The sequence below is a fragment of the Eucyclogobius newberryi genome, unplaced genomic scaffold (genome assembly GCF_026437365.1).
Source record: "Eucyclogobius newberryi isolate DKJ021-1_F unplaced genomic scaffold, fEucNew1.0.hap1 SCAF_10, whole genome shotgun sequence".
Classification (NCBI taxonomy): Eukaryota; Metazoa; Chordata; class Actinopteri; order Gobiiformes; family Gobiidae; genus Eucyclogobius; species Eucyclogobius newberryi.
The window spans coordinates 16,254,696-16,266,918 of record NW_027315724.1 but is presented as its reverse complement, the minus strand read 5'-3'; the positions used below and the strand labels follow the sequence as shown (position 1 = coordinate 16,266,918).

At 41.8% G+C, this 12,223-nt stretch overlaps 1 protein-coding gene across 2 annotated transcripts in view; it reads left to right on the top strand.

Annotated features, from left to right (window-relative positions):
* Positions 1 to 12,223, top strand: part of pdgfd (platelet derived growth factor d) — a 102,770-nt gene that overhangs the window by 59,662 nt on the left and 30,885 nt on the right. Inside the window, exon 2 of one of the 2 annotated variants that reach the window (XM_072461862.1) lies at positions 9,297 to 9,504. In XM_072461862.1, the coding sequence (XP_072317963.1) occupies positions 9,297 to 9,504 (208 nt within the window). The remainder of the gene's footprint in view (positions 1 to 9,296; positions 9,505 to 12,223) is intronic. The other variant, XM_072461866.1, reaches the window with a different exon arrangement.

The following is a 12,223-nucleotide window of genomic DNA, read 5'->3' as shown; positions in this document are numbered from 1 at the left end:
TTTTTGATGAGGGAACAATTATATATCACAGTTAACAGCTTTAAAAAGTCGATTTATCTTTAAATGTAGTGTTTAATAGACACATTATATTTTGATTTAATTGTAATGGGGTTTATTGTCAACAGCTAATCTCATAAATTTAAAAGAAACGTGTTTTGCTAATTATATATGATGTGAAGTGAATATAATTTATAGAACTGTCTGTAGATTCTAGCTTTTTTCTAGCTGCACAAAAGAGATTGTTGAGTTCCACAGCATCCCCACACATCCACCATCAGCGTGCTGTAAACATGTACAGAAACTGTGGTTGAGACAAAACAAGAACGACAGGGTTTGGTTCCTCTGAGGGTATTATGTGTTTCTGTTAGCTGTCTGTGCTGAAAGCTTCAAAGAGTTAGCTTGTTACAGCACTGCTCTATGGGATGGACTGAGGAGAACTGTCACTGTAAAGAGTTTCCTTAGAACTGGACTATCATAACATTGACCCTTCACTCTCTCTAATGCTGAACCATGACAGAGAAACAACCATCTGTGATTCTCTTTTGTCACTGCTTTTACAACATACTTTGTGGAGCTACTTAACTTCAGTCAAAGGTTACACTGTTGTTGTAACTCTCTACAGTAGGTTCTTTGGTCAAGCAACCCGATTAGGATGCATGTGTTCATCAACAGCCTTGGCAAAAGGCTGATTCAGCGAAATCTAGAAGCTCTGTACTTTCAAATTAACATACTGTAATTCAACGCTTTCACTCATCTTCCATCTTTTTGCTCAGCATCCTTCAGTTTTCCAACATCGACACTATAGAACCCAGCTTACGCACCTTCAGCATCACAAAGAGAAAGTTTCAATAAAAAAGCAGCAGAAACTTTCTTATTACTGCAAGTGTTAGTCACGCTCTACCCGTCACGAGCGCTTTATCTGCATAGATATATTTTGGTCGCCAATGCATGTTGTTGCTGGGCGATTAGCATCATGATTGGCACTTGGATTCGAAATAGATCGCAGAGCCATGAAGAATCACACCCTGCTCAGTCTGGAGGTGGGAGAGCTAATAATGCATCCACATGTATCCCTCCAAACTTACACCATTCCTTTCCATTCCTTAATTTCCAAATTACATTTTATGTTATTTTATGTGCATTTTTGAACCGCACACACACATGTAGCCAGGGTTACCAAACTCTCAGAGGAGACTGTGTGTGCCAGACATTGAGTGTTCAGCTACGTCATAAGGCGCTGGTACAGCTGGCAGCCCGGTGTAAACGCTCTCTCTTCTTTCTCACACTTATTGTGCTTTATCTCCTATATTCTGTAAATATAGTTAGTATATTTTTTTCTATTTTACTGTACGATAGGGACACGCGCTGGAATAGTTTTTTAATTCAACTGTTTTTGACTTTTTTCGGCTGGATTTGAGCGTTTTTCGTTGCGTTCGTTGTGTTGTTGTGACGTGAGCTAGCTCCGAGCGAGCCCACCAGCCCCCCCGCGCCCTCCGGCCGCGCTAAAGTACGGCGTGTAGTCGGTACACAATTATATACACGTTTATATGAAAGAGGAACTTCACGAACGATCGGGACATGCACTGGAATCAAAACAAGTTAATTTAAATTAACTTGTTTTGACTTTATTCGGCTGGATTGAGTGTTTTCGTCGTGTCGTTGCGATGTGTCTTGGCTCTGAGTCCCCCGGCTCCGGCCCCGCCCCCCGGCCGGCGCCGTACCGCGTTTACACAAAGGAAGAACTAATGAAACTGTGGAGAACTGTCGTCTTACCCGGAGATCGTCACGTTATCCCGGCGGATATCCTAAGGAAAACGCAACGAAGCAGACGGGCTGGACGTAAACTCCGAGAGAAGAGAGGGACAAACAGGAAGTCGGTTCCCGCCGTAGTCATGGGTAACGTGAGGTCCCTTCAAAATAAAATGACGGAAATAGCGAGCCTCATGCGGTCCCAGAGGATTTATAGGGACAGCAGTGTCTTGATTTTCACAGAGACCTGGTTAACAGCAGAAATGCCAGACTCTATTGTAGGTTTGGACAATTTTCATCTGCTGCGGGCGGACAGAACGAGAGAATCCGGGAAGAAAAGAGGAGGAGGTCTGGCGGTGTATGTGAACACGAGCTGGTCCAAACCCGAACACTGCACAGTGAAGGAGCAGCTATGTAACAAGGATATTGAACTATTGGCTATTGGCATGAGGCCATATATCTGCCCCGGGAGTTCTCACATGTGATTTTGATCACAGTCTATGTGGCCCCGTCTGCCAATGCTGAAGATGCTTGTGAAGCACTGCTCTCCTGCACTTGTAGGCTGCAAACACAGCATCCACAGGCTCTCTTCCTCATCTCTGGTGACTTTAACCACGCTTCTCCCTCTTCTGTTCTACCAACATACACCCAGTATGTCACCTGCCCCACCAGAGAGAATAGAACATTGGACTTGTTTTTTGCCAACACCAAGGAGGCTTATTCTTCTTCCCCCCTCCCCTGGGCAGCTCGGACCACAACCTTGTACATCTGAGGCCTGTGTATGAACCCATCGTGCGCAGGCAGCCTGTGGTGTCCCGTGAGGTGAGGATGTGGTCTGCTGAGAGCGAGGAGGCTCTGAGGGTCTGCTTCAGCACCACTGTCTGGACTGAGCTCTATGGCCCACATGGGGAGGACATCAACACCATCACAGAGTGCATAACGGACTACATCAACTTCTGTTTTGAGAACATTGTTCCCTCCCGGACGGTGCGGTGTTTTCCAAACAACAAGCCATGGATTAACCGTGAACTGAAGGCTCTGCTGAAGGAGAAGAAGAGAGCCTTCAGGTCAGGGAACAAGGAGGAGCTGAGGACTGTGCAGAAGGAGCTGAGGAGGAAGATCAGGCAGGCTGAGGCCGGCTACAAGAGGAGGATGGAGGAGCAGCTGCAGCAAAAGAACATTCAGGGAGTGTGGAGGAGCCTGAAAACCATCTCGGGCTTCAAAATCCCCCCTGCCCAGACAGAGGGGGATCTACAGTGGGTGAATGATTTAAATGCTCACTTCTTGAGGTTTGATCACCCGCCCCTCCCCCTGCACAGCTGCATGCTCCCTCGTCCACAGCTGGACAATGCCCTGCATCTGTTCCTCTTCGCTTATCTGCCCCGGACCATCAGCTCCCCACTTCGCCTGGACTCACCCATCCCCCCAGCACACGGTCCCCCTGCCAACCACTGACTGTCACAGCAGCACAGGTGAGGAGTGAGCTGAAGAGGATTAAAGTGAGGAAGGCAGCAGGACCTGATGGCATCAGCCCCAGGCTCCTTAAGTCCTGCGCAGATGAACTGTGTGGAGTTATGGAGCATGTCTTCAACATGAGCCTGAAGCTGAGGGTGGTACCACAGGTCTGGAAGACCTCCTGTCTGGTACCTGTGCCCAAGACACCGCGCCCCAAAGACCTTAACAGCTTCAGGCCAGTGGCTCTCACGTCCCACCTGATGAAGACACTGGAGCGGCTAGTCCTGGACCACCTCCGCTCCACCGTGAGCTCAGCCATGGACCCGCTGCAGTTTGCATATCGGTCTGGCGTCGGAGTGGAGGACGCCGTCATCTCCCTGCTGCACCGCTCTCTCTCTCACCTGGAAAAGCCTGGCAGCTCTGTGAGGATTCTGTTCTTCGATCTTTCCAGCGCCTTCAACACCATCCAGCCGCTGCTCCTGAGGGACAAGCTGGAGACGGCTGGTGTGGAGTATGACCTGGCAGAGTGGATCCTGGACTACCTCACAGACCGAGCCCAGTTTGTGAGAGCCCGGAACTGTGTGTCTGACACTCGGACCTGCAGTGTGGGGGCGCCCCAGGGCACTGTCCTCGCGCCCTTTCTCTTCACCCTTTACACTGCAGACATCAGACACGACACGGACAGCTATGTCCTGCAGAAGTTCTCTGACGACTCTGCCATCATCGGACTCATCACGGACGACGATGACGCGGAGTACAGAGGACTGGCGCAGGACTTTGTGGACTGGTGTCAGCGGAACCACCTCCTCATCAACGCGGGGAAGACCAAGGAGATGGTGGTGGATTTCCGCAGACGCCACCCCACTGCCCCCTCACCAGTGAACATCCAGGGACGGGACATTGAGAGAGTGGACTCATACAAGTACCTGGGTGTTCATCTGAACCACAAACTGGACTGGACTCATAACACAGACGCACTGTACAAGAAGAGCCAGAGTCGGCTCTACCTCCTGAGGAGACTCAGGTCTTTTGGAGTGACAGGGCCACTCCTGAAGACCTTCTACGACTCTGTGGTGGTATCAGCCCTCCTGTATGGTGTGGCCTGCTGGAGCAGCAGCATCACAGAGAGGGAGAGGAAGAGGCTGGACAGAGTCATCAAGAAGTCCAGCTCCGTCCTGGGCTGTGCTCTGGACTCGGTGCAGGAGGTGGGGGACAGGAGGGTCCTGGCTAGATTCACATCTATGCTGGACCATGAGTGTCACCCCCTGCAGGACACTTTGTCCGCTCTGGAGAGCAGCTTCAGTGAGAGACTGATCCACCCTCGCTGTGTGAAGGAAAGGTTCCGTAGGTCTTTCCTTCCTGCTGCTGTCAGACTTTATAACAAAAACTGTTAGTACTGAACACTCGCAATACTGACCTAACCTAATACTGATGTGCAATTCTGTCATATGTGCAATTACTGTGAAATTCATGTGCAATATATGTGCTGTCGTGACACATATTCATGTGCAATTACTGTCGGGATCACATGCAATGGTATTTATTTATTTATTTATTTGTCTATGGGAGTTTTTATTTATTTATAGGAGATCTTCTACTGAAAGTGTTTTTCAGACTTCCTATAAGTGATCTGTTCTTCTGTATCTACCTCTGTATCTACCTGCGTTGCACCAATGAAATTTCCCCATGTGGGACAATAAAGGAATATCTTATCTTATCTTATCTTATCTTATTGCGTTGGTGTGTTTGAGTGAGTTTAATGTAGGATTGTGACTCAGACTGATATTATCAGCATCATTGACATCTGTGTTAAAGCACGCTTGATCTGTTGGCTTGAAGACTAAGAACTATCAGATTAAGTACTTTATTTAATTAGGAATTTAGGAATGTCAAAGTTAATACTTAACCCATGCAATTAATCAAAGAAATGTGGCATAATGTGTCCTTTAAATTGGATAATGTATTATGTATAAATAACAACATTTAAAAAAAATACAATGTGATTAATCATGATTAATTATCTTTCAAAAACGTGTTTAATCAGACTAAATTATTTAGTCAATTGCGTTTATTCTCATCCGAAATAGCCTAAAACTACCACTTTCTGATGACTGTATTGTCCTGTAATTGAGTTCTCGTTCCTCTTCAGGTTAGAACATTTGCATGTTCACATAGTGTCATTGGCATCAGTGCATGATTTATGTTAAGGTCAATGATGTGACTATAAAAACACCCAAAAGACATTCCTCTCCTCTCTGCTCAGCTCTGTGGGACTTTTGCACTTACACGATTCAAATGCAAGTCTATAGTTGTCACATCATCACCTAGAGCTGGAATAAATATACATTCATTTGCACCTCTCCTCTGCCTGTATATGACTGAGAATAGCTGATACAGTATGTACAAGCAAATACCATCACCACAAGGATTACATACAGTACAACGCTGTGTAAAAAATACAGGTGTTTTAATGCACATTGTGACATTTCACCTGTATTTACTTTTAGTCTGCTTTGTTCACTTCTGGTAAAGCGACTACGGATGAAAAAGATCTCAGCTAACATTTACATTGTTGAATAATGTGCATTGCCTTACACCATTTGTCACGTTAAACTATTACCGCGTGGTGCAAAATAAAGTGTAATTCGGTTGGGATGAAGCATAAAGCTCCCTCAAATACACTCAAATTCATCCCGACCGGCACAAAACTTTCACAGTGACTGAACATTATAAACAATCACGGCTAATTGACCACGGAGCGAACTGATCTAACTACAATTAGGCTTTTTGATAGCTATTGGTAATGTATAAATCCCATGTTTCCCTGAGCTCAGTCAGTGTTCAGCGGAGTGGAAGAAGTCTATTTAACCCACACTGTGACACAAACTTACACAGACCCCCGTCGTATCACTCAAGCGCCCTCAAAGTTAAAGTATCATAGACAGTAAAGGATTGGGCTGAATTGCGTGTTAGAAGCATGTCAAATCAGCAACGTGGAATGATTTGAGCGAGTTTGACAAGGGGGAAATTGAGATGGCAAAATGACTTTCAGCTCGTGTGGGATGTTTTATGTCTGCCTGCGTTTGTCTGTTTCTATCTAAAGTGTTCCATGGAAGAAAGTGGTAGTTGATGCATGTGGAGAGCACAGTCTGGCTCAGTTCATGTGCAACGAGTGCAATCGTAGCTTGAATTGTTGGAATATTGTAAAAAATATCGTACGAATATCAGTTTGTAGCACATATAAACATAGCCTGACTTTTTCCATTAATTCTAACGTCAAGAGAGGAATGTATGTGCAACAAAAACGTAAAGGTTAATTTTTGTCTGACAGATCAAAACACGGGGGATGAAAAAAGAAACTCAACTAAAGACAAGCCCTTTGCCTGGATGAGTCGACTGAAAAGGAGCGAGGCGTAAAGCTAGAGGAGCTCTCAAAACCGAATTTCCATAATCAGACCAAAATAATAACGGAATATGATTATGTTTAAGATTTGACCAAACATTTTGCCTGTTTTTCTCCAATTTAGCAATTTTGGTGATGTTTATAATGTCACTTCCTTGTTTGACATGGCCAGTAAATATGACATAGGTAGAGGTAATTCCGCAACTGTTACTTAGCAACCAGATTGTAAACAAGGGACAAAATAAATAAAATCATACAATAGTTATGATTTGACAAATAATCACAGCTGACAACTCTTTTATTTTGTTAAATGATTGTTAAAAAGCTGTGTGGAAATGTTCTCTGCGTCTTTGATAGAATGGCGCTTTTTGATGACATCACAGTATTCTGTTGTAAAACTCAGCTCTACTTTCTGTAATCGTCAACGGCGGGGACTATCCCACCAAAGAATAATTAGAAAAACATGAGAAACTGTCATATTGGCTTTAAGTTTGTGTATTTTTAATTAAATTAGTCGATTAATAAAAATTTTGGTTGACGTAGACACCATCTAACAAATATCTCACACTAAGCGACTAATGCATCAATAGAATCAGTTCTAAATCATATTTCAGTGGTGAATAGAATCAGTTCTAAATCATATTTCAGTGGTGAAAATTAATAAAGTACAAATGTAAAACTACTTTGATTAAGTTGTTTTTACAGTGGGCACGTTTTATTATTTATTAAATTATTAAGAAATTGTTAACCATTTTCTTTCTCAAAATCATGACATTTAACAGTGTGAAATGCTTTACTTTTTACACTTGAAATGCATTTTCAAACAGGTACATCACACTTTTATTACATTTTGATACCTTTACTTTTATTTGAGCTTTTTTTTCCCTTGTAGCTGTACTTTTGCTGAAATATCAACTGTAAGTAGTTGTTCAGCCGCTTATTGTGGTGGAGGAAAATCCTAAAATTACTGTATTGTAGTGTAAAATGACTGAATTATAGTGTAAAATGACTGAATTGTAGTGTAAAATGACTGAATTGTAGTGTAAAAAGACTGAATTGTAGTGTAAAATTATTAAATTGTATTGTAAAATGACTAAAGCTAAACCCTGTAATGAGAGGACAGACGGGATGGGCTGGCAGTGGGAGGAGAGAGGGCTGTGCAGTAAAGAGGTGGAGGGAAAGGCCAAACCTCCTCCTCATCAGCATCAGATCCCCGGGGAGACCATGGAGCCTTGATTATGCATTCAGCTTCTCCACAAAAAGCAGCCAGCCTTCACAAAATACAGCTCTGTCAGCCTATACTTCAGCACAGCCTGACCTTCACCGTTTGAGCAGAGCAATTCGGCAACTCAAGTAAATGCATGTTTGTTCTATGTTTGTTGGCCTTGACGACCATCTGACTTGCTCTATTTGCTCGCTTTTCAATAGCGTAAGCATTTGGTTGGTGCATCATCTTCTTATGATCTTGTTGTGCTTGAAAAGTGCAGAAAAATCTATCCGTTATTTTGGCTCAAGAAATTCTGATGTTGGATATGCAGCAAAAAGTTTATGAGAAACTTTCAGGTTTAGTGCAAAATGTTGTATTTTTATTTATTTAGTCACCAACTTATTGCCTTATTCTATTGTAGTTTATACATATTTGTACTATTATTATCTAATGTTTTATGTCATAACTATCGCCGAAGCAAGTTCCAATAAAATAAAATAAAATATATTCGGATTTTAGTTATTTGTTGTTTCTCTTTTTGTGGAGAAAAGCACATTTCCACATGTCCAATAACCAAAATTGTGATTGTCGTAGAATTTCTTACAAACTTTCCCACCACAAAACTAATTTCCGCATTTGTCGCAATAAAAATATGCAGGAGATGTTTCACCAGTACGTTGTGAACAAAATATCACACAGCTATTTAATTCATTATTCACAAGTTCTTAAATCCTTCATCCGAATGCAAAGACATATATCTCCTTTTAAAGATTTTCTTTTGCTTGTTGCTCAATGTGTCAATTACCGGTAATCAATTTCTCTTGTCTTGTAACTTTGACCGCTCCATTTGTTTTATTGACACAAACTTTGACCATTCCATTCGTTTTATTGACACTGCTGTGATGTCTGCCTGCGTTTGTCTGTTTCTATCTAAAGTGGAAGAAAGCGAGAGCAAAGGTTGGTCCATTTGCACAGATGTAATTATAGCTTGAATTGTTGAAGAAGTTAGAGCTGGCTTTGAAAGACAATTATAATCAGTTTGTAGGAACACAGTCTGACAAGCTACCTGCATTTCTCCACTTATTCACACAAAAAGTCTTTGTCATGCTACTGTTTTAGAAAGTAAAAACTGTTGTATTGTCTGTTTTATTGACTCTGCAGTTAAATATGCAAGACCAAGGCAAGCAAGTCAAAGAAAGTTTTCAAATACCGGTACAATTCCAAAAATCTAGTGTGATTCAAATCAAACTTGCGTGTGGTAGTGAATAAAAATGTTACTTCCAAAAGGGAAAACAACAAGATGACATAATATACACCACAACAACTTAATTTCACCTATAAACCAGGCCGTCGTTCACAGTGTTCACAGTAAACACCCCTAAATATACACAGGTTTTCTGTTGCCGAGTGACGTGATGTGTGCCTGTAATACTTTGTGTTGTATTACGTTGTTGTACTGACTAGCTTTGTGACCACTAACAGACAATCACCTCACCACAGACTTGTACCACAGAGAGGAGAGCCTCAACGTGACGCAGCTCGCCGGTGTCATCTTCAGCCCACGCTATCCCGAAGCATACCCTCGCAATCTGCTGTTGTCATGGAAACTGATGTCTCCGCCGGGGAGCCGCATCCGCCTGGAGTTTGACAGCAAGTTCGGTTTGGAGGGACCAGTGAACGGAGTGTGCAGGTAACTGACAAGGAATGAAAGAAAAAGATGCTAAGGGAGACAAAATGGCTGTAGATCTTTTTTGGATTCTTGATTCTGAAAGAAGAAATGTGAAAAGAACCACTGGATACAAAGTGACTAGAGACTATTTTTCACGTACTTTGTAAGTTAGTTGTAGTACTTTTTCTTCCACTGTGAGCGCTCTCTGTTGCAGACGCATCACAGGACTTTTACAGGTGGATTGGGACAGTCCGAAAGTGATTTTGAGCGATATGATTGGATAAGAGAACGCAGACTCAGGTGAAAACAAGACCGCAAAAAGCTGATGTAAACAGAAAATACTTATTTTTCACCAGACGCTGACTTGATCTTGTGATAAACTGCGCTGACAGACAGCAAAACAAAGCTAGCACAGGTTAGCATCAGCTGTTTCCACTTGCTGGATTCGATAAAAAGTTTGCTAATTAGTTCCAAGGGCGGAGCTTAGCGTAATCATTTTATTGCATTTTCTTTTTACTTTGTGGCCCGTAGGCTTTATTGACAGGAAAGTACAGAGTGAAATGGGGGATGAGAGAGAGGGGAGGTAAAAAGGCTGTGTTTAACCACTTTATCACAGCTTCTAAGCAAATGTTTATTTTTGATAGTATTTCACAATTAAGGTAAGGTTAGGTGTTAGATGTAGGAACAGTTCATTAGGTTAAAATTAGGGCTTTTGAACGTGGAGCGCAAAAAAAGTTGAACATACGGAGTCCCTCGCACTCACGTCAAGATCAGAAATATTATATTGCTAGTGCATTATTTCATCTAACATGATCCAAACACAACACAATATATAAAGAGATGATTAAATGATATGTAGAGGTGCAGAAAAGTGAAAAAAAAGCTAAAAAAATCTTACGATAAATTGGAAGTTGCGTCTTCTCACATCTCACAGCGCCACAAATTTGGGATTACTGAACTTCTTTTAGTGCATTCCTGTAATTGGCTTTATAATTCAGGTTTGATTTAATATGAAAGTATTTGTTATCATATTTGGGTGACCTTAGCTGCCCACAGAGCAGACTTCTCCAGTTTTTTTACTTTGAATTCTATGTATATGTGCACATTTGGGTGGTCCTAACTTCACCCGTGCAGTAATGTTTGTACTGCAACCCATTAGTCCACAACAGGATTAAAGAGCAGCAGAAATAGGCACATGAAGACGAAAGGGAGGATGTTCAGAGAGACGGATGCTTGAAGTCTGCTTTCCTGGCAAGAATCTGAAGAAGTTTGTCCTTGAGGGTTGAAGGGAAGAAAATAGACATTTTAATCCCTGTATGCAAGTGTGGCATCTTTGTAAGCACTTTGTAGAAAAGAGAAGCAGCAGGAGGGAGAGGTGCTGTGTGGGAGAGACATCCACAGCTCTGGCCACTGCTTCAAATCATGCTCATTATTGCTATGTACCGCATTGTTCCCTTCAAAGATTTTAGACAAAGATACAGTTGGAGCCGAGTGTGCAATATGGATGGAAATGAATGCACTGGTTGGTATATCTATTTTATATTCATAATGGAATATTTAACAAGACTTTGAATGTTTTCCGGGTTTTGTCCTGTTTTAAGTTCTGTTTTAACCAGGACTAGAAAAGGACCAAACCAACATCAGGACTAGTTATAGGCAGCTAAAGGCTATATGCAAGTTGAATTATAATTATTGATTACACTTCACTTAAAATGGGACTGAAGACCCAAAATGACATACTCAATATCTCAATATACTCCAAATGAACTTTTCGGTTTCAAAAACTCAGCCAAGATATACACCAGATAAATGCATTCTGTTATTATTGTATGTGTTCTTAAAATCTAAATATCAGTAGCAAATAAGTTTCAAATAACCAATAATTGCCAATACCACATCAGTATCAGCTCAAATAATCCCTATCGGCCCAGCCCTGATTATAATAACTGCATTTGACTCCTTGTCTATAGAGTTTTGTAAAACACTACACTTGTATTTGTGTTTAAATCCAACACAGCATGTAGCAGAATTATATGTGACCCTGTCAACACTAATTGAAGACTTGAAGACATTGTTTTCTAATGATCGGTAAATGTGTAAACAACAGACCTGCCTTGGGTACATTTAGTGTTCACTTAAACTCCTTAAGATGGGCCAATTGTGTGCGGATGTGAGAGAAAGCATCATTAGCTAACAATGATGTTTTCTGTCCACAGAAAAAGTGAAGAAGTTTAAAAACAGAGAGTGTGAAGCAGATATCTTGGGTTATTATCTATAAACAAAGCATAACTAAGACAAAAAAGACTGAAAATGTAGTGGTTTAGTTTGAGGACACATTTTATGCATAACACTTTTGTCATGTTATAAACGTTGGCCCTCATCAAAACCATCACTGTAGCCCTCTTCCCTCCGAGCCTCAAAAACACTCCATTCTGAATGTTCTTGATTTATGACATCATAGGTGGACCTCAGAGATTTTTTGTACGGTTTCCAATTCATAAATCATTGCTCTGATCATTTCTGACGTCAAATCATGTTTAGAAATGCATGTCTGTGTTAGCATGTCGAGGGGGGAAAGCTAGGTTTGTTATAGTCCCTATGTAAGTTCTCTTTGCTGCCAGTAGATGGAGCTCTAACTCAATTATTGATGTAGGAAACAGAAACTGGAGTAATGTGCGTGTTTTGTTGTTGTTTTTAAGTCCTAAAACATGAGATGCCAAAGCAGAGTTACTCAAGAGCA